Source organism: Perognathus longimembris, chromosome 8 (assembly GCF_023159225.1).
Source record: "Perognathus longimembris pacificus isolate PPM17 chromosome 8, ASM2315922v1, whole genome shotgun sequence".
Taxonomy (NCBI): Eukaryota; Metazoa; Chordata; class Mammalia; order Rodentia; family Heteromyidae; genus Perognathus; species Perognathus longimembris.
The window spans coordinates 46,269,349-46,292,949 of NC_063168.1; the positions used below are offsets into that span (position 1 = coordinate 46,269,349).

Here is a 23,601-nt window from a genome sequence, read left to right on the forward strand (position 1 = left end):
GGTTGCGGGTCTCCGTCCCGGAGCCTTGCGCCTGCGCAAGACCATGGCAGCCGGTCGCACCTGAGGCTGCTCCCAGCAGTCTTTCCGCCTTCCCCTCCGCGGGCGGGAGACTTAGACTAGCTTTGCTCCACGTTCCGCGCACGTTTGCTGTCGCGGGTGCATCCCACGCCGGCGGCTGTAGCAGAGGCCGCAAGTCTTCGCGCCCCGCTCTCGTGTCCCCCTTCCGCGAGCCTCCGGGGGGAGCGACCCCTTCTCAGATTCGGGTATTTGTCTGCGTCTCTTAGCCCCCGGCACCTGTGCCCTTTGATGACGTCCTTCATCCGGCTCCTCGCTGACCGCACTCGGCTTGCTGCGGCTGAATCCGGGTCCCGCGCGGCCGGGGGGCGTGGTTGAGCCGCTGTCGCAGGCCGGCGTCCACAGGTGGACAGCTTGGAAGACCCCCGAAGGCCTTGCCCGCCGTCTCGCGTGCCGATCCCGGCCAGGTCAGAACGCGACCCCCCAGCGGTGGTCCCGCGCCAACGGCGTGCTCCGGGGCGCTCCGGGACCGCAGTGGTCGGGGGTCTGCGGAAGGGCGAGCACCTCACCTGTTTCATTCAGGAAGAATTAGGGTGGGGGTACCGCTCGCCGTGGTAGGTTCATGTACGCAAATGGCAGCTGGGATTCTGAGCGTAGCCCCGGGGGTCTCTGTTGAAAGGATGGATTCCCGATCTTCCTGCCGGACCCACGATGGGCGGAGGGTAAAAGCTAAAACGCTTCCATTGTCGCTTCTTTTTCCGCGTTCTTTCCCCAAACCCTTTGGGTGTATCTTCGTATTAATGAGACAAGGCTTGGAAATAACTTTCCAGTGTGCTACCTTGTGCTAACCTGTTCATCCTGTTTGCTAATCAGCAAAATATTCGCCTTCGACAAATGATTGTGTGAGTTTAATTAGGGCTATTAGGACCATGCCCATGCCCAGATTTGCCCATTTGACTTTCAGGCTAGTGTCTTCGGGTGTGGGTGTGGCTGTGGGTGTGGGTGTGCGCGCTCGCGTGTTTGTGTAGGGGGAGGTATACGTGTTTGCTAGTGTGAGAAATCGGAAATGTTTGTATTTTAGGGGATATTCACCACAGTGTAACCTATTGACTAAGCTCCTTAGTTAATAATCAATGCAATCTATAAATTCTAGGCTAGGTAATCCAAATATGTGTGTGTTTAGAAGTAGTAAATCTCCCCCCCCCATTCTGCTTTTGATTGCAGTTTAGCACCGTTACAGTTTTTTGATACTTCTGGAGCATTGTGAACACAATTCAGCATGATGCTTATCTAACTGTTGCCCAGGCCAACCAACATTTGAGTAGTCAAGTGTGCTTGGTGACACTTGTCGTTTGCTAGAGGAAGGAAAGAACTGTGATCTGGGACCAGAGTTAAAAATCACAACTAATTTAGCCAAAATATATCCATGGTTTATATTAACAACTGGGAAGATCACTCAGTCTGTGCAATTGATTTTATCTTCGTAAATTTAGCAAAACAAGTGAAATGAATTTCTTAACACTAATACATGATCCTTTGCAGAAACCAAGCTACAAATACTTAAAAATACAGTAAGATTTTCCTTTTTACTCTCAGATATATTTGCACCATATTAGATTTAAAGTAACATAGAATGTTAAGTTTCCATGTGCATTTACATAGATGCATCTTCCTCTAACAGGTAACATTGCTTTGAAACTAATACATTGCTTGTAGGAAACTGACTTTATTTCATGGTTTACTTTTAGAGTTGAAGCATTTAAGACAATGGGAAAATCATTGTTACATGTTTTTCTTAATTTTTTTCATTAGATAACTACCCAAGAAAACATCATGAAAGATAGTGATATCAAGAAGCTATTTTATACCCACCTTTTATGCATATTTTCAATTATCCTAAGCATCTTCATTCCATCATTCTTCCTGGAGAACTTCTCAGTATTAGAAACTCACTTGCTGTGGTTGTGCATATGCTCTGTTTTTGTAACTGCCGTCAATCTCCTATTATACTTCGTAGTAAAACCAAACATAACCTCTAAAAGAAGTTCATTGTCGTATAAGGTAAGATTTATTACTTGATAACCAATGTGGATATTTTTTGTAATGTAAGGATATGTCAAGTCCTCATTAAGTTATATGTAGTGGATAAAGGACCCAGAAAGAGACAGAGACACAGAGATAGAGACAGAGACAGAAAGTACTGGGGCTTGAACTCAAGGCCTCTAGCTGTCCCTTAGCTTTTCCCTATGGCTACCACTTTTGAGCCATACCTCAACTTCCAGCTTTTGGAGATAAGAATCTTGTCAAGGATTTTCCCATCCTGGCTAGCTTTGTACCTTGATCTTCAGATCTCAGCCTTCCCAGTAGTTAGGCTTACAGGAATAAGTCACTAGAGTCTGCTACTTGCTGCCCACAGTGTTTGATAGATCCTTAACATGCATTGATTGTAGAATTATGACTTCTTTATGGTCACCGTACAGATAGTCTGAGTCTATATAATGATTTATCTATAGATGATTTTTTTAAAGTTTATTGTGTGTTTCTTTCTTTACTTATGTTTCAAACCAAGCAGTTTCCTTTACCTGGGGGACTTGTAGAGAGCCATAGTGTAGTATGAATGTGATTTGGGAAATGGTTTAGTATTTTGCAATTTTCCTAGGAGTTTTTGGTTTTTTTTTTTTGCTAGTCCTGGGGTTTGAACTCAGGACCTGAGCACTGTCCCTGGCTTCTTTTTGTTCAAGGCTAGCACTCTACCACTTGAGACACAGTGCCACTTCTGACTTTTTCTATATATGTGGTGCTGAGAAATCGAACCCAGGGCTTCATGTATACAAGGCAAACACTCTACCATTAGGCCACATTCCCAGTCCCTCCTAGCAGTTTTTAAATGAAAATAATTTTATATTGTAATATTTTCTGCAGATATTTCATAATCATGTTTGTGTGCATGTGCGTGCTCGTGTATATACCTTAGCACTAGTTACCAATTTCATGAGTTTGGTTATCAATGTAACTCAATACATAGCATAGGAATAGAAATCCTTTTTGACTGAATGAGTAAAATATGGATGTATATGTGATATTTTCCTTTTAAGCATTTTTACAGTCTGTTAAGTGTTATTAATGTACCTGAGCACAGACTTGCGACCTGACTCAAGAATGTCCAATGAAGAACGTTCAAGTGTTTCATGTGTTATGGGAACAGATTGTATTTGTAGATAAAATGGAAGGATTTATGTTCCTTTTGGCAATTTCTTGAGTTTTCATATTCCTTTCTCTTTTTAGGTAGCCAAATTTTTGAAATGCTGTGTCTACTTTTTAATATCTTGTCTCTTCCTTCATGTGATTTTTGTTCTATATGGAGCGCCACTATTAGAGTAAGTTTGAAATTTTTATGTTATTCATATTTTAAAACACTCATTTACTAAACGTGTGAACCCTGTTAACAATTAAAGAAAAACTGTAGTGTGTTCAATTAATGGATCAAAGTAGGATACCATCTGTGCCCCCTTTGTAGCACTGTGATTATTCTTGAAAACAGTAGGATAACTTTAAATTCATCAACTGCTTCTATTGCCTACCTAATACCCAATTGCTTGTTAAAGCCACACTAATAAATATGATTATTAGTGTAGTTTTATATGTTTATACCTTTAGAAACCTGTCATGTATGTGCGAGTTCCTTATAATTAGCATACCAAGTCCTGATAAATGTGATTCTAAAGTACTTGAAAGAATTTGTTTTCCAGGAAAGTCAATAGATAGCAATATTCAAATAGTAAAATTTAATGCAGCCATTTTTCAAAATTGGCCAATTTTAAATTAGCGGGAACACAATCCACAAATAATTCCTATGTAATATTTACTATAATTTGGAAAACTTCTGTTTAGCAGTAATAAATGATCATGATGAAATGAATGTATAGTGTACACACAACACACAAATATGCACACAGCTATGTGTACAGTTAGATGCATTTGTATCTAATTGTATATATACAACATTAAACAGGTTATTCTTTTTAAATTTTATTTTAGTTTATTTTAGTTTATTTAGTTTATTTAGTTTTAGTTCTGGGGCTTGAATGCAGAGCCTGCATACTGGTCCTTAGCTTTTTCACTTAGTTTTAGCTCTTTACCACTGAGTCAGAGCTCCATTTCTGACTTTCCTGCCCCAGGTGTCTTTGAACTGTGATCCTCAGATCTCAACCTCCTGAATAGTTAGGATTGCAGGCATGAGCCATGGGCAACCTACTCCAGGTTATTCTTTACTAGACAGAGGAAGACAAGAAGTTTGTCATGGAAAATGATATGTTTTGTCTAATCCATTTTGGAATGAATAAGTGGAACAACAATTCCCCAAATACGGTCTTCGAGCTAGCAACACAAACATTTTATCAAAATGCAAATTCTCAGGTATCAATCAGAAACTTTAGGAAAGAGCTCCCCCATTTTTAGCTTAAGCTGTCCAGGTAATTCCAAAATAAAGTTGAGCTATTGGTTGTAGAGAAAGTTCTAGGGACTGTTAGACAAGATGGTTAATTATCTAGAATGGATATTTCTTGAGATAGATGACTCAGCTTGCATCTTAGAGATTTTTGTGTTTTAAAATCTATTATTAAAGCTAGGCTGGGAATATGGCCTAGTGGTAAGAGTCCTTGCCTCGCATACAGGAAGCCCTGGGTTTGATTCCTCAGCACCACATATGTAGAAAAAGCCAGAGGTGGCGCTGTGGCTCAAGTGGTAGAGTGAAGCCAGGGACAGTGCTCAGGCCCTGAGTTCAAGCCCCAGGACTGGCCAAAAAAAAAAATCTATTATTAAAACTAAATATTTGGTAGCTAGTTTTGTTTGTTTGTTATTTTGGGGGCTTGAACTGAGGGCCTGGGCTTTGTCCCTGAGCCTCTCTGTGCTCAAGGTTAGTGTTCTACCATGTGAGCCATAGTGCCACTTCTGGCTTTTTCTATTTATGTGGTACTGAGCAATCAAACCCAGGGCTTCATGCATGCTAGGCAAGCACTCTACCACTGAACCATATTTGCAGGTTTTTTTTTTTTTTTTTTTTGGCCAGTCCTGGGCCTTGTACTCAGAGCCTGAGCACCGTCCCTGGCTTCTTCCCGCTCAAGGCTAGCACTCTGCCACCTGAGCCACAGCGCCCCTTCTGGCCGTCTTCCATATATGTGGTGCTGGGGAATCGAACCGAGAGCTTCATGTGTTGGAGGCAAGCACTCTTGCCACTAGGCCATATTCCCAGCCCCATATTTGCAGTTTTTAGCTAGTTTTTTAAAGGTTATATTTCTGTGATTAGAATTTATAGTCATCATTATGGTGGGACTCATATAACCTTTCAACCTAAAGTATAAGAATATTTTTATGTTATATGTATTTGGGTAGCAAAGATTATATATGTGTATATATTTGTGTATCTTTAACATTAAAAACACTAACAGTGTTTCCCCCCCACCCCTCCCCAGGATGGTGTTGGAAACATTTTCGTTTGCAGTTATTTTGTCTACTTTTACTATTGTACCTTGTTTATGTTTATTAGGACCAAACCTCAAAGCATGGCTAAGAGTTTTCAGTAAAAATGGGTAAGTTTCAGTTTTATATTAGTAATGTTAGTAATTTAAAAACAATGTGTTTTTTTTTGTTTGTTTTTTGCATTGTATGGTTCTCAGAGATGCCATAAGGGGCCAATACAGCTGGAGAATAGAGACAGGAAACAAATGATTTGTTTTCTGCAGGCAGAACTGCAGCCCTTCCCTTTAGGTTAAAACACATTGAAAATAGTAGTGTAATATATTATTTAATTAATCAAATAAATAATTGAATAAAACAGTACCTAACTTTCTGTTACCTAACTTCACACTTCTTTGAAACATACTGGGTAATTTGGCACTATCATAAAGTACTAAAAATAAAATTATTTACATACATTTTCCAATGTAGAAATGGGATCTATGATCTAAAAATGTTTCATGTGACAGTAATCATTTTTTCTTTAGCCTTTGGTTAAGATATCAGAGTACCAGTTTTACAGGATAGGTATTTTCAGCATAGCTAAGTTAAAATTTTAACTTTTTCAAAGGCAATGAAATAATATGTACTAGAAATGGTTGAATCGTAACTAAGAAAACCAGAAGATTTTGTAATTCCCATAATTTTGTCCTTTTAATCAGCCAGAAGCAAAAACTTCTTGGGCATTTACTGTGTGTTCTATATTGTACTAAACTCTGTATGGCTTCTAAGATATTAGGAAAAATCCCTCCCTACTCTCCAGGAGCTTGCCTGCTCTAGGGATAAGAAAGAAACGAGCAAAAGGTATGTAATAGAACAGTTAATGCTATAGGAACAGAGGAGAAGGGAACTAGTGTCTGGAAAGGGGAATGATCTCTTGACCTTGAATCAGGATGTGGTTCCAGACCAAGAAGAAAAAGAAACATACCAAGTTCTAGAAGGGTTAAAAAGCATAGAAATGCAGTGGTACTCACTAGACACTATGTTGAAAATGAACTATTATAACTTATAGTTGGGAATAAAAGGGAAAAACTGGGAGAGAACAAGGGAAGGGGTGATATTGTCCAAAAAGAAGTATACTCATTACTTGATTTATGTGACCATAGCCCTTATCTACTTTGCCTTTATAATATAACAACAATATTTTTTAAAGCATAAACATGGAAATTAAGTTGGCATTTTTACCTAATTTGAAAGTTAAAACCCAAGGAGAGCAGAAGCTATGTTCTGGGTAACTTTTACTTCCTAAATTACTGACTTTTTCTCTGGAAATTAGTACTGTTTGTTCTTTTTAGAACCATTCATAAAGTCTTCAGGAAACAAAGGTGTAACAATCAAAAATGTTCATTTTTTGCCATCACAGGTGCTTTGAACTCGGGACCTGGGTGCTGGCCCTTAGTTTTAGCTTAATACCAATACTTGCTACTCATGAGACAGGTTTGGAGGATGGCAGTTAAGATTTGAGGCTAGGCAGAACAGTTTGTTAGACTCCATCTCTAAAATAACAAGCAAAAAGCAGGGCTGTAGGCCTGGCTAAAATGGTAAAGTGTCAGCTAGGCAAGAAGAGAGACAATTACTTACATAAAGTATAGATTATTTAGCCTGAATGTGGGCTAAAAAATTTAGTGACAGAGAAGTAATGATTTTAATATTCATTGATAGGGAAGGAAAAAAATATGTAGTAGCATGTGTGAAATACTTTTAGCCACTAGGAGGGGTTGTACAGAGTCTCAGCTGGAAAGACACATAGTTTCAAAAATTAAATCCATTTGAACATTGTTTCATGGGATCCTATCCAAGCCATAGGTGTTTCTAGCATATAGGAGGCAAATATTTGTTATAATGAATTTCAGTGGTGATAAGTAATCTGAATGGTACTTGAGCTTTATTTTTGCAAAGAGTGATCTATAATATTAATTTTGTCATTTAGGTTTATTTGCATTTAGAACAGCAAGCTATTCTGATCTTAGCTATGTTGATTATGTGTATAAGTTCAATAATAATGACAAAATTATCCAATAACATAAAATATAGATGACTTTGGAAACATAAAACGAGAATGAACCAGTGTCTATGCTACAAGAAATTAGTTGAAAAGAATTTACCTGATTCATTTCTTTTTATCTTTTTGTTTGAAAAGAATGTATGTATGTGTATGTATATACTAACACATTTAATATACTAATACATTCTATATATTTACTTTTTATGTTTTTAATATACATTCAGTAAATATATATGAATTATTTACTTATTGCAGTACTGGGAATTGAAGTTAGAGCCACTTGAACTGAAGTCTTAGCCAGACACCAATGATCTATACCTATAATCCCAGCTATTTGAAGATTGAAATCAGGGGAGGATTGTGGTTTGAGGACACCCTAGCCAGAAATACTCACAGACATTCCTTCTCAACTGCTAGTTGAGAATAATGGTGCATACCTATCCTCCCAGTCACAATGGGAAGCTTAAAATAGTTGTATTAGTTCTAAGAGCCTGCCTGGGCGGGAAGTAAGATGTGACCTTTCACAAAAATAACTAGTGCAGCTGGGCTCCAGTGGCTCATGCTGGTAATCCTAGCAACTCAGGAGGCTGAGATCTGAGGGTCGTGGTTCAAAGCCAGCCCTGGCAGGAAGTCCATGAGACTCTTATTTCCAATTAATTACAGAAAAAGCTGGAAGTGGCGTTGTGCCTGAAGTGGTAGAGAGCAAAAAGGAGCTCAGGGACAGTGCCCAGGCCCAGAATTTGGGCTCTAGGACTGGCAAATATAATAAAAAAGTGCAAAAAAGATAGAAGCAGCTGGGCGTTGGTGACTTATGCCTGTTACCCTAGCTACTTAGGAGGTTGAGATATGAGGATTGAAGTTCAAAACCAGCATGGGTAAGAAAGTCTGAGACTCATTGCCAAATGGTGATTAATTCAAGAAGTAGAAGTGTGGCTCAGGTGATAGAGCCTTGAGCAAAAGAGCTAAGGGACAGTGGCCAGGCCCTGAGTTCAAGCTCCACTACTGGCACATTTTTTTAAAAAAGGTGGTGGTGGAAGCATGGCTCAGTGTTAAATTTCCCCACCTGGCAACTCTGAGGCCCTTTGTCAAGCCCCAGTACTGTCAAATAATAAAAATAAATAAATATGTTTTAATAGCAAAAATATTTCAAATTAAAATTCAAATTACAGGAAATATAGGAAGTTAAAGATCTAATAATCTTATTAATAGGCAATAAGTAACTTTCTACATATTCTAATAGTAATTAAGTTTCTTTTTTGTTGTTTTTTATTTGCCAGTCCTGGGGCTTGAACTCAGGGCCTGAGCACTGTCCCTGGCTTCTTTTTGCTCAAGACTAGCACTCTACCATTTGAGCCACAGCACCACTTCTGGCTTTTCCTCTGTATGTGGTGCTGGGGAATCGAGTCCAGGGCTTCATGCATGCTAGGCAAGCCCTCTACTATAAAGCCACATTCCCAGCCTCAGTAATTAGTTTTTATATATTCTAATTTGTCTAATTCTAATTTTGTCTGTAATTATTCTAATTTTGCATATAACATATAAGTAATTTTAAAACAAAATGGTTAACTAAGTCCTGCTGTGTAACTTGCTTTCTTCCACTGATATGTTTCAAGCATCTCTCTGTGAATGTGTGTGTAATCTATCTCTTCTTGCATATTATCAATAGTATGTGTTGTAATTATACAAATTGTGACTCGAGTTTTATCACTGTAATTGTTCTTTCATAATGTTTGACTCTTGGTATGTTGTTATACTTTTCCATTGGAAATACATTTATGTTTTGACAGTTAATTTTTAAGGATTCACAACAGATATCTAAATGTCAAATTTAGTTATTCATTTTTAATGAACGAAGTATATGTATGAACGAAGTATATATATGTTGACTTGTGCTACTGCTGCTTAGTTGATTCTCTAGCTAAATATAGACCCTCCCAGTGATGTTCATGTTTGTGTTTTACAGAGTTACTTCTATTTGGGAGAACAGTCTCCAGATCACTACAATTGCTAGTTTTGTAGGAGCATGGCTTGGAGCATTTCCTATTCCACTGGATTGGGAAAGACCATGGCAGGTTGGTTTTAGTTACTTTAAACAACAAAATACAGGGTGCATAGTGGTAAGACGAGGAAACAAACTAGTATGTATATGCAAATTGTTTTGTTGTTCAGTTAAGGAGATACTAGTTGCTTCTGTCATTGCTTCTTGGAGCCTCTATCAAGTGCCATAGACATCTAGGCCAGCACTTGGCTATATCTTGCAGCATTATTTTGTCTACAAGTATGTGTGAGTGTGAGTAATAATAATTATGTATATGAATACATAGAGGAATCTTTTGTTGTTTTTAAACAATTATTTCTTTCAAGTGTTAGGTTAGATTTTCTTAACTCAATGGCCAGATGTTGATCTTGAATATTCTTTAAAAAGCATTTAGCCGTTTTCTGTATATGTGGTGCTGGGGAATCGAACCTAGGGCCTCGTGTATCCGAGGCAGGCACTCTTGCCACTAGGCTATATCCCCAGCCCCAGCAAAATAATTTTTTAAATAGAGTTATGTAGTATCAGAGAAAGTGTACAAACACCAGATTTTTCATTTTCTATCACAGTTGGGTATAAAGCCAGTGTGCCGGATCAAGTATCATCAGATAAGTTCTCTTTTTATTTTCATGTGACAGATGAGAAAACTGACATTCCCAAGGTCACTGAGATAGCAGGTGGTTATATTTTTATCTTAATTTATAATGGCTTTGTTGTTTGCTATTATTTAGTTACTTTAGAATGTAATATAGCCATTTGACTTATTGCCAATATTTCACCAAAAAAGGTACTGCTGTTATAAAAACCTTTGTAGCTATAGCATCATTCATTTTTCTAAATAATTTCCTCCGATTTCTCCCAAATACAATTTTTGACATTAAAAACTAAATGTACTCCTTTTCCAACAGGAAGATAATTTTTTTCTGATCACAAAGAGTATATTCTTTTAAATTTTAAGCAGTTTAAAGAAGAAAGTTTAAAAGACTTTTTTAAAAATTTAATCTTATCTAGATGAACCTACCATTTGTATTTTGGTGGTGATGTTTTCCAGCTTTTTCCCCATGTAGATTCACAAGTACATGTTATTTATAATCTTTTGTTTTTCAATAGTATGAGCTCACTCTGTGTCAATGTAAACTTACAGTTATGTAATCTTCCATTATTTGCATAAAATAATATACATTTCATGAGTTGACATCTAGATTATCTAGTTTTCACTATTAATATTTTATTAGTCATGGTTATTATCATAGCTAAAGAGATACTTTTTCCTACTTGTTCAATTTTCCCTTTAGGATAAAATCTGAGGTAATGAATGATTGAATAAAATCTTTTTTTGTTGTTGTTTTTTTGTTTTTTGCCAGTCCTGGGCCTTGGACTCAGGGCCCAGAGCTCTGTCCTTGGCTTCTTTTTGCTCAAGGCTAGCACTCTGCCACTAGAGCCACAGCGCCACTACTGGCCATTTTCTATATATGTGGTGCTGGGGAATTGAACCCAGGACTTCATATATACGAGGCAAGCACTCTTGCCACTAGGCCATATTCCCAGCCCCTTGAATAAAATCTTCTATAAGTATTTCACTTGCCAAATGTAAGATCTAGATTGTGTATCTTGAACTTAACTGCCTACCTATAGGTCTGTTCTTTGTGCTTTCATTTAGATGTTCTCTCTCCCGTAGTTATTTTTTCACATTTACTACATTCTTTTTAATTTAATTTTATTGTCAAGGTGATGTACAGAGAACAGTTACATATGTAAGATAGTGAGTACATTTCTAATCATACTTGTTACCCCCTCCCTCATTTTTCTCCCACCTTCCCTTCCCCCCAGTCCTACTCCCCTGAGTTGTACAGTTAATTTCCAAATTTGTGAGGAGTTTGTCTTTTCTATTTTGATTCTTCATTCATTGTGTCACAGTATGTGGGAACACTGATATCCTTCCAAGTTATTAGTGCTCATGGAGGTTTTCTTTATGTTTCCTTGGCCTTTTCAGTGGCGTCTTCTGAGAGGTATCTATACTTAACCTTCATTCAATAAAGCAGTGATTTCTAAAGAGGACACAGTTATTGAATACATAGAAAATTGTTTTAAATAGTAGTAGATTCATTACTTAATTCATTGGTAATTTATATTTGATTCATTAGTTAATGCAGTTAACTGTACAAAATATTGAAAAATAAAGCACCATAGAGCTTCGGCTTTTAATGAGTTGGTAAAATATATAACTAATATATCAGTTTGTGTATACATGGAACATTTTATCTTGTAAAGGTTTAACGTTATACATATTTAAGTCTTTTCTATTTACAAAACTACAGAAATTAAAAAATGTACATAGATGTGCTTTGTAAAATTTGAGTTTAGGCTTGCTTAGAAAATACATGCTAATTAGGGACTTGAGGTGTGGCTCAGGTTATAAAGAGCTTTCCTAGTAAGTACCAGGCCCTGAGTTCAAATTCAGGTGTAACCAAAAAAAAAGTGTGATGATTGTGTATATATTAGTTATTTACAATTCAGTTGTCATTTTAAGATTGTTAATGCTTTTAGTTATTAACTCATTTTCATACCTTGGTAAAGAGTGAGCTGGATCCAGATTGACAGTTTTACGTTGTTTGTAAATTACTAAAAAATTTCCACTTGAATGACTTTATAAGATTTTCTAGCTTAGCTAATTTAAATATGTAGCATTTTGTTAGTCTTCATTAAGATGTTTCATCCAGCTACTATTATGGGCTGTTTATTTTTATTTTTTTTACTGTTGGTTGTTTCTACACTATTTCTGCAATACAAGTTAATGACCCATTTACTAATTGGGATGCTTTTATTTATTTATTTATTTTTTGCCAGTCCTGGGGCTTGGACTCAGGGCCTGAGCACCATCCCTGGCTTCTTTTTGCTCAAGGCTAGCACTCTGCCACTTGAGCCACAGCGCCACTTCTGGCTGCTTTCTGTATATGTGGTGCTGGGGAACTGAACCCAGGGCCTCATGTATACGAGGCAAGCACTCTTGCCACTAGGCCATACCCCCAGCCCCCTTGGGATGCTTTTAAATAGTGATACATATTGGGGAAATAATAATCTGGACATATAATTAAAAATCTTTTATTCATATAATACTCACCTGACCCTAACCTTGTATTTACTAATGTCCTAGAGAAATGTTGAGGCATTCTTTTCTAAATTTTTTTCAACAAATGCAGGTTTTTGTGTTATTTATTTTTAATAATTATGACCACAGAGGACAAAAACTCAGTGTGTCTCATGATGCTGACAGATTTTGCCTGAGAAGCAGTAAATCAGGTTAGGGGATATGCCATTTCCTAAAAATGGAGATTTTTGCTTAAGAAGCATTTCATGATATGATAGTAGTATGTACACTTCATTATCTAAAATACAATATGTATTAAGAGGAGATTTTGGTTCCTTGTTTCTTGTAGCTCAGAATGGATTTTATATATTTATGGTAAAGCATGCTTTTCTGTATTGTGTCTTGTTTAAAACGTAAATACATGAACACAAAGAACCCCACAAAAATGGTTTATTGTTTTCTCTCCTTTGAACTCAAATCTTTGCGATGTTTCCAATCTGTACATCTTACATAACTAGGTTTACAGGTGTAAGTCATGCTGTTGATTATTCTGAGCAAAGGAAATTTGGTCACGTTTCATTCATAGTAGGCTAAGAGCTGTGGCATCAGATTACTGGGTTCAAATTCTGGCTCTGCCACTAGTTAGTGAGGATTAAGTAATACATCCATCTAAAATACTTAGCTCAACACTTGGCACATAGTTACTTCTTAATTCATGCAATGGGCATTGTAACCTATAAAATGAGTGGCTTAATGACTGTACTTAAAACAAGTCCTTCACATTCAATTATTTATTGAGTTCTTGTGTTTTAAGAATGTAATTGTCTGAGTTTCCGTCCAAAAGTCCTTCAGTTGGATTTGACTATTATTTTGCCTTTCTTGTTCTCTGCTATGTTGTTAAGCAAATTTATTGTGGTATTTGGATTTCACATAATTTTCAATCTTGTTTGACATTTCAGATGACAATAGAAAAGGAATGTGGTAACATTTGTAGATCTATGTACTAAGTCTGGGACTTAGCAACATCACAGAGCGATTTAATTCTAATAACTGTAGGGCAAAGTACATTTCATTCTCATTTTTATTTATCAAAGTGTGGGAGGGGAGGAGTACATATCTTGCTCAACAATACTTAGCAGGTTAGAGGAAGACTTGGGAGTCTTGACAAGATTCCTTCTATATCACTTCCTTTTTATTTTAAAAGGGTCATAGCTTATATCTATCTGGAATTGCTTGAGTAGCTATTTTTTCTTCCCAACATTGTTTCCTCCAAATGCTGTGATCACTCTGATGTGTGCATCTTAGACCATGATTTAATACATCTATAGGAGTATTTAAAGCTATTAGGCAATGCTTTTGTGCCTGAAAAACCCACAAATGACCTTAAACTATAGGCTTCAATGGTACTTTCTCTAAAAAGAAATTGAATCAGATAATCAAGTTTGTTCTAGGATACTTCTTTTGTAGTTGCTTTTAAAAAGCTATGTAACTAAAACTCCTTGAACTCCCTATGTAGTCTTGAACTTTCTGGAATTGTGAGCATGCAGTGCCAGTCCGACTCTTGGGTTTTTGTTGTTTTGTTTTTGTGCCAGTACTTTGCCTTTTGGTTTACTGGTGGTGCTCTTGGGCCTCACCTTCACTTCTGGTTTTTTGCAGGTTAATTGGAGATAGTGTCTCAGATTTTGTGTGTTGGGACTGGCTTCAAAGTATGATTCCCAGATCTTAGCCTCCTGAGTAGCTAGGATTATAGGCGTGAGCCACTGGCACCTGGCTTTCTTCTTTCTTAGAAAGTTAGTGGGTAAAATGTATTATAAACAATTGAATTTGACATTTGGATCCTAGATACTTTAGATTATCTTTGAAACACTTAAATTATTTAGAATTATTTGTACTTATTCTCATCAAATACTGACTAAATGAAGCAGTTATACTTAAAAATCCTTTCTTCTTCCAGCTTGCAGTTAAAATTTTAATATTGGTGAAAAAGATATTTATTTTTAAGGTCACAGATGCCAAAATAATTCTTTTATAAAATTCAGCTAGGGATTGTAGCGTTATAGCCATGTGGATTCCTATAAACTAGTGAAAGGAGGGATAAAACTAAGATTATAGACTAGATTGAAGAGTTGTGATTTAAAGTTAATTGGTATTTTTCTTACTAAAAGGATTATACAAAATAAAAGATGAATATATGGTTTATATGTTTCAATATGGAAAAGTGTGTATTTAATTGATAGAAGATGAGTTTGGATTTATAAGGTATGTTCACTGTCAGCTAATTGTATTCACATGCTCTGCCAGCAAGACTTTCATTGAAGGATAATGCTAGCCATGTTAACTTGTTTACATGCATGTGTCCAGGACCATTTAGTGTTAGTCTGATGGGAATTCTATATCAGAGACTACATACCTCTCCACAGATCCCTAAATCTGTATTCTTAAGTTTCTGAAGCATGGCTATCCACTGATCAGTGCAAATTTACAAGTAGTGAAATGTAGCCAGATTCATAGATTCACCTTCATGTGTATTCCTGAGTCAGACAGCAGAATTTGCTGTAGGAACGTCTGGGAAAACTCTGCTGCTAGGACCATATTCAGAGGAAACTGTAAGTGACCACTTAAAGCCAGTAGAAAGCCCAATAGGCTTTAAAAGATGATTTTTATCTGTCATATGTCAGGCAAAAGCTTTTGTGGTCAGCGTAACACACACACACAACCCATGAATAATGCAGTATTAGTTGCATATGGAAAAATACAAATGTATTTCATGTAAAAAAATTAGTGGGAGATTAAGAAATGATGGTGGTTCTTATTACTTTTTGGTGATACAGGGTTTGAATTTTTGTTTTATTTGAAGGGAGCCAGTATTTCCAATATGAGCAGTTATAAAATTTTCAAGGTGTTCTTTTCTGTATACAGGTCCATTTCACCATTGTTTGTCATGGCACTGGTCGCTCATGCCTATAATCCTAGCTACTCAGGAGACTGAGATCTGAGGATCACAGTTCAAAGCCAGCTTGGACAGCAAAGTCTGTGAGACTTATTTCCCAACTAATCATAGAAAATCTGGAAGTAGTGCCATGGCTCAATTGGTAGAGTGCTAGCCTTGAGCAAAAAGAGCTCAGGGACAGCTCCCAGGCCTAGAATTCAAGCCCCATGATTGTTTCTTTGTTTTTTGTTTTTTTTTTTTAAGAATTTATACTATTACTTACTTAGAATTTAATTTAGTCTTAGTTTAGGGCTAGGAATATGGCCTAGTGGCAAGAGTGCTTGCCTCATATACATGAAGCCCTGGGTTCGATTCCCCAGCACCACATATGTAGAAAATGGCCAGAAGTGGTGCTGTGACTCAAGTGGCAGAGTGCTAGCATTGAGCAAAAAGAAGCCAGGGACAGTGCTCAGGCCCTTAGTCCAAGGCCCAGGACTGGCAAAAAAAAAAAAAAAAGAATTTAATTTAGTCTTAGTTTATACTTTGACAGCTTAGCTTATACTAGAGGCTCAATAAATAGTTTTGAAGGACTGAACTATCTATATGAGATTTTAAAGAAGGTAAGCCATGTAGTGGCGAATGCCTGACTCCAGCCACTTGGAAGCCCAAGACAGAAGGACCACTTGAGCCAGCAGATCAAGGCCAGCCTGAGTAACATATGAAATTATTGACTCAAAAAATAAAAAAAATTAAAAATGAGTATGTCAAAGTAGCTTGCTTCTATGTATGAAAATATAACAATAAGCCTGTTGAAATTGTTTTGAAGAAGGGGTTAAGGGAAAGTAAGAGTGGGGGTGAGGTTGATTAGTTTACATTGTATATGTGAGTGGAAATGTCATAATCCCTCTCTAAAACTAACTTAGGGCAATAATAAACAAAAATAAATTTACAAGAAATGAACTAAAATGATACAAACACATATCAGTGGTTTAAAACCAGAATCTATACTTAATTTTGCTTCTCCAAATCCATCAAAAATGGCAGCCAAAAGCAGTGAATCACTCTTCTGTTTCTGAAGTGAGCTAGGATGGTTAATGTAATAGTATGTTGTAGAGCTCTAAGAATTTCCATTTGTAAGCTTTGCCCCCAGATATTTCATGTGAAGAACACATATATCAGAGATGTCTGAATTACCAAGGTAAAGGAATAAGTCCTACTTAAAAAAAAAAAAAGGAATAAGTCCTACTAAACAGTATATCATCACACATGAACTAGTTTTATTTCTTCTATACTGTGAGTTCTACTTATCCTCGCAGTGTCAGTTACCTAAGGAATACATTAGTGTTCATGTTAAGCTCAATTTTTTAAAGTTAAAATATGTACTATACAGAATAATACTGGTACATGGCATTTTACAGGTTTCACAACAGATTTCAAAACATTACTTCATTTAATATAGTGGCCCATATTTTAAGACAATAAGAACTACTTCTGTTTTGCAGATTGAGAAACTGAGGCTCAGATAATAAGAGATCTGGAAAAGTTATATGGCTAAAGAGGCCCTAAAACTCAGATTATCTTCACTCCAAAACTTTGTTGCTTTAGGGCTGGGGATATAGCCTAGTGGCAAGAGTGCCTGCCTCGGATACACGAGGCCCTAGGTTCGATTCCCCAGCACCACATATACAGAAAACGGCCAGAAGTGGCGCTGTGGCTCAAGTGGCAGAGTGCTAGCCTTGAGCGGGAAGAAGCCAGGGACAGTGCTCAGGCCCTGAGTCCAAGGCCCAGGACTGGCAAAAAAAAAACACAAAAAAACTTTGTTGCTTTAAAAAAACAAGTAATTTGATTTCAGTACGATTACTTTTCAGTTTTTTGTTGAACATCTTAAACTTCAAAAATTACCCTTTTTATGTAATTTCTAATAAATGATCACTATTAGAGGAAACCATAGCCGTTTATAACTGCCAGGCAGTAATAATCTACCAATGCAGTGGTTTTACAGAGTATCAAAACTTGTAGACATAATTTTAATGACAAGTGTTCAAATTTTTTACATATATATACTTAAAGGGATCTAAAGATGCCACATATGTTACTGAAATCCTTAAAATTTGAAATGAAAATGTAAATGGCTATGACTAATAAAAATTCTTATTAAGGAAGGGTATTCAGAACACAAGAATTCCTAACCATAGTCTAGTCCACAGATGGGACATGAGAGGTCTGAAATTATATGCCAATTATACATGTAAGAATTATGAATTCTGTTAGATGTAATTTTAAATGATATTTTAAAAGTCGTTATAGGAGCATTTCTAGAGTATACTGGGGAATGATAATTCTCTGGACCATCATGGCAACTTACTGCATGATGTGCTTATTTGGATTATGATTGACGGGTTCAGATGTGCCTGACCACGCGTGCTATATCCCAGCACAAGTACTATAGGATGGTTACAGAACACAGTGCATTATCTCATCACTGCAGCAACCCCAAGAGGCAGGAGAGGAAACCAACACACAGAGTGGTAGATGGCATGCCCAGAGCCAAGACTCAAATGTAGTCAGTGTAGCATCAGAATTCATGTTTCCAATCACTAGTGTATACCACTTAGAACATGATTGAAAAATACTAAACACTATTTAGGTGTATCAGCACTTTCCCCCCCTAAAACATAGAGAATTTACAGCAGTGCCTAGTCAGAAGACAGCAGTGTGGCTTTGAGATGTAAATTATGCCTTTACAACTTTGTAGTATTCTCAGCAGCAATAGTATTGATTTGCTTAGTAGAGAAAACATACAAATTTATATCTATATGATGAGCCATGCATTTGCTTTTCAGCTTATGAAGAAAATTGTTTTATTTCTGAAAAAATTATGGCACCATGTGCCCAAACTCTATTCTATGTAATATAAATCCTTTATTAATGATAATTACTTTCTTGTTTAAGTGAGGAAAAATCTATCATTTCATTTGATTTAGAGAATGGACAGTGGTGCCTGAAGCCATACTGAGTTTTCAAATGATATAACCACTCATTGTAACAGTTTTTACGTTCTTTTTAATTCTAACTCTAACCATTTTATATTTGTTACATATGTATGTTGTTTCTTCTTAGCAATTTAAAAACATTTGAACTTACAAGAAACTGGATTAAAAGTTTGTCATTTTGGTGGCAAATACTTGTGGATGATTTCTTTTACATAAATGTTTTTGGTCTGCTTCTTTTCCTTAGATAGAACAGATTACCATAATTTGGAGATACATTTCTGGCGATGTAGCTGAACTCTCAATTTGATACTGTATCCCTTTTTTTTAAAGTCCTATTGGTGATATGGAGATTATTACATAAACATCTCTACATGTGAGACAAAGTAGTTTAAGATAGGAAATATTGAGATCTTATTTTTAAAAACTTGATTAATGGGGGCTGGGAATTTATTTCAGTGGTAGCCTGCTTGCCTAGCATGTATGAAGCCCTCAGTACCATATAAACAGAAAAAGCTAGAAGTGGCACTGTGGCTCAAGTGGCTAAAGCACTAGCCTGAGCAAAAGAAGCTCAGGGACAATGCCCAGGCCCTGAGTTCTAGCCCCCAGGACTGGCCAAAAAAAAGAAAACAAAACAAAAACAAAACGTTGATTAATGTAAGATAAACTGATACATCAATATGAATTCTTTTGCCCTGGGTTAGTTTTTTGTTTTCAAACATAAATTATAGGAAAGTTAGGCAAAGTATAGGAAATGGCAACACTGGATTACATATTTTCTAAGCCTTAAATCCTTACTAGATAAAATTTCTTAGCCAATGTTTATGTCACTTCTGGCATTCTGCTGGAGATAAAGTATGACTGCTGTTTAAGGAATGTGTGTGAGTGTATATGTGTAAGTTTAAGAACAGTACAGCATGCTGCAATCCCAAAGTGAATAAGAATAGAATTTAGCGGCCCCAAAGTGGTCTTTGGAACTCGGCTGGATGTGTGAGAGCTTGGCTGTCTTCTCTATACTTAGACAGTGAGGGCTCCAGAAGTGCAGGGGCTCACATTTTGCCAGTAGTGAACAGTTTCACAGCAGAGGAAAGAATATTCTCCCAAATTTATGATAGAATGTTAAATAACAACTACTCTGTAAGAAGTTGAGTGCTTTTCATAGATAGTAAACTATGCATATCATTTTATTTGTAACCCCAGATATTACGAAGGGACACTGTTAAAGTAACAATCATTTAAAAAGCAATATCCAACAAACCAGTAAGAGTATTTAAATTAATAATTAAAAACCAAATGGAAGCCGTATCTAAGATAATTCATCACAAATACCATTAATTCAGGCTGTACTTATTAGAAATGATATTTCAACATGGGTAACCTAAAATGTACCTGTATGGATAGAATAAGCTTATTGGAAGTAGTGTATCTGCATTTACTAACAAAGCTCATGTTAATAAAATATTTCTAAAGTATATTATTTCCCAGATAGCTCACTAGTTTGAAATAGTCATTCCAGAGATTTGTCTGAATTTCTATTGAAACCTAAGCCTTTAATGAAGACATGCTTCTAAAAATAAGGCATTTTTTCTACAATCTGCTTATGAATAGAAAACAAATCTTTGGTTTTTAGTTTAAGTGGCAAGAAATACTTTGCAAAAAGAAATGCTAAATAACCAACACAAAAAGCTCTGAATAAGCAATGGGAAACTCCAAACCCCATCAAGGTCAATAGAGTACCTAAGGCACCTCAGGTTCAGATGATACAATCATCTTTGCTTAGAGTTCTAATAATCTATATACATGATTCTTACTGTCTGAAAAACATGAAAGGTCAGGTCCCACAATGATTATTGTGAATGGGAAAGAAAAGAATGGTGAGAGCTGATAATTGGGCGAGACACCGCTAAGTACCTCTTCCACCTCCCCTAATTTGTAATAAGATGAGGAAACTGAGGCCCAGTCCAGAAACAAGAGGTAATACTACTTTGTATGTCCAGGTTCCTAATCCATTTATCTTAGGTAAGGATAGATTCTAGATTTCATTGCCTAGTAAACCACATGTGAAGGGTTCCATAGATGTAAGGTTGAAAAAAAATACCCATCAAATTTCTAAAGGCAAATTGGAAATGCATAATACTTTACTGTCTCAATTCCTTTATATCATGTGTCGGGCAACTTAGCTAACATGTTAATTGATTTGTACAATTCCTTTCAATTCTATCTAAAAATAGACAAAAATGAAATGAGAAAATTACAGAAGTTTCCATTTGAGCATACATAAGGCCATGAGACTTAATATGAACCACTTTCTGGGGAAGAAAGAAGACATCCAATTTCCAGTTCTGAGAGAAAGCTCCTGGCTAGTTCTCCAGCAGGCTCTCCACTCTTCTGTAGGAAAGATGGTGCTTGTATTTTTTTAAAAAAAATCTCTACAAAGCTCACATACAAGACAGTACATCATAGATTTGTGACTGATAGGAGCATTTAAGGCTGTCGTTTTCAAGTATCAGTGTTTAGTGTTCCATTACCCAATTTGTGCAGCAGACAAAGCTAAAGCTATAAGCGCAAGTCATGGAAATTAACAGAAGTCCACCAAAGACAAAGAAATCATCAGTTAGGCTACAGCAGGTTCAAGTGTAAGAAAGCCTAGAAAAACTGGGTTAGATCATGCTTCTCTAAACTGCATTGGATGGTTCCCACTAAAGCTCTGTTGCATGGCATTTAGAATAAGGCAGATCCATAGCAGATGAAGGAAGGAAGCTGAATTAGGTAACAGAACCTATTATTACGATAGTTCACCTCTTAACACAGTTTTACGACCTGTTTTCCCAGAGACAGATTAAAAATGACTCCAGCATACCAAACAGACTTTTACAGATGAACATGAAAGTTTGCTTCCAATTATGCTTTTTTAAGCAGAGCCTTTCACCTAGGGACTAACAGACACTACCTCTGATTAAATAAATCAAGATTATTTACTTCTGGCTTAATGTGAAAGAAGAATGGAGAAAATAGGTGTTTGGAGGCTAGGGCTATTCTGCTTTTCTTATACTGTAAGTGTACATTTAAGTTGTGGTTCTGTGACTAATATGGTTCCAATATCTAGCTGCAAGGTGACATCAGCTTTATTGTGGAAGCAGCTGCTGTCACAGATTCCACGTAACATGCCTTGAGTCTAGGTTTTTCCTCTTTAATACAACTTAACGAAAGGAAACTCTCCTGTGGTTTGGTCAGTATTCTCACTTGTTTCGTTTAATGTTCATAGCTAATGTGGAAATTTAAAAAAAAAACACCTACTTCAGAGAGCTGAGTCTAGAATGATGTCAGAATCTGGAATTTTAATTTGTAATTTTAGCATGTATCATGCAGTTTGGGGAGCATCAAACTAAATCTACAATTGCCAGAAGCCTTGTTACAGTTTAATGCACTTTAACTAAAATGTGTACTTTTTTTTTAGTGTTCATGATGAATGCATTTATGACCTTATTACACTTTTGGCATTCTTTAAGGAAGCATGATAAGCTTTAATAGAGACATATTTGGATTACACTTAACTTGTGCTCAGGTAATAATAAAACATTTGTTCTTTTTGATTTCAATACATTCTGTCCTCAGGTATGGCCCATCTCCTGTACACTTGGAGCGACCTTTGGCTATATGGCTGGCCTTATCATTTCACCACTCTGGATATACTGGAATAGAAAGCAACTGACATATAAGAACAATTAGGAGGAGCAAAGGGAGAAGATAATTCTTTGTGCAGATTCTGCAAGAGATGTGCAGAAATGAAGATGGCCAAAGCCAAGCAGTTCCATTTACAGCACTGATTTTTATGTAGTTTCAATGTGATGTGATTGTAGCTTTTTAAACTATGAAACCCCTGAGAGATTGTACCTTCTAGTGGAAATAAAGTATTTATAATAGGTTGTGAATTCGGATGCTGTTTGCTACTTCTTAGACCTTCAAGAAACATTCTTAATCAACTTCATAGAATTTTGAGGACCCATTTCCTTCCCAAGTTTTAAACTGCTTCATTATGACAGGTCTGGGTATAGCCGTAGCATTTCAAATGCTTCTGAAAGAAATAGTTGCCTTGGCCACTGAAGATGTTTCTCACGTAATCAGACAACAGTTTATACATCTTGATCCTATTCTTTTTTTAACTGTGTGTTTCTTTGGAGTTAAAATGGCTATGATAGCCTCATCAAAAACAGTCTTCAGTCCTTTCTGGGTTAAAGCTGAGCATTCCACGTAGCAGCACGCTCCTATCTGCAAGGGAGAATAAAAGAAAAAGATTAAAAAAAAATCTGTTTTACACAATTGGTATGACATAGTACATTGTAAGGAAAAGTATAAAATATAACTATGCACAAAGAATATACCCACTATCCACATTAATAATACCCAGAGATAATCAATTGTTAAATACTTAGAGGTAATCAATTGTTAAAGTTCTAGTGTGTCCTTTTAGGTTTTCTCTATGAAGAATTCTCTCATCAACTATTTATTGGCTGCCTGCCTCACATCAAACATTAGGTCCTACAGATTTTTCAGTGAAGTGAGTCAGAGCTAAGGAGTCCTGCTGTTTAGTACTTACAATGACTTAGGGAGAGGTACACAAAGGGAATTCAGAGCAGATGGTGAATGCTGGGGAGGAAAAAAGCAGAAGGGCTTCAAGGTGGTCAGGGAAGTCTCAGTGGGTCCAGGGCTCCAGAGAGGTGTGGGGAGGGGCACAGATGCAAAGACCCTAACTTGGGTGCTGCTGGGAGCCTTTCCACAAACAGAAAAAAGCTTGGGCAAAAGAGTGACCATTACTGTGTGAGTGGTAAGGTCAGTGAGGCTGACAGTGATTGCTATCTTCTACCCTGAGAACTGTTCAGTCACTGAAAAGCTGCTGTCCTAAGGACACTTATTGAAATGTAAGAACCAGCAGAGAACAAAATCAAGTCCCTACCTTGCTCTCATGCAGCTTATTGCATGTTGGGAGGAGCCAATCCTCAACTAGCAGGTATAGAGGTGAAATGT

The 23,601-nt window shown here is 36.8% G+C and overlaps 2 protein-coding genes across 4 annotated transcripts in view; one reads left to right on the forward strand and one right to left on the reverse strand.

Moving 5' to 3' along the window:
- Nucleotides 1–52: 52 nt before the first annotated feature.
- Nucleotides 53–22,500, forward strand: Pigf (phosphatidylinositol glycan anchor biosynthesis class F). 3 transcript variants are annotated; one of them, XM_048352990.1, is made up of 6 exons: nt 53–629; nt 1,828–2,076; nt 3,301–3,392; nt 5,487–5,603; nt 9,498–9,606; nt 22,192–22,500. In XM_048352990.1, exons 2-6 carry the CDS (start codon nt 1,849–1,851, stop codon nt 22,303–22,305), a joined length of 660 nt encoding a protein of 219 aa, XP_048208947.1. In that variant the 5' UTR covers nt 53–629; nt 1,828–1,848; the 3' UTR covers nt 22,306–22,500. The 3 variants fall into 3 exon arrangements, with proteins under 3 accessions (XP_048208947.1, XP_048208948.1, XP_048208949.1); XM_048352991.1 differs by having other exon boundaries at nt 53–482; XM_048352992.1 differs by having other exon boundaries at nt 53–420.
- The window catches only part of Rhoq (ras homolog family member Q), a 41,489-nt gene continuing 37,614 nt past the window's right edge, over nt 19,727–23,601 (reverse strand). Inside the window, exon 5 of the mRNA XM_048352994.1 lies at nt 19,727–22,845. Coding sequence (XP_048208951.1) covers nt 22,690–22,845 — 156 coding nt within the window. The 3' untranslated portion in view covers nt 19,727–22,689. The remainder of the gene's footprint in view (nt 22,846–23,601) is intronic.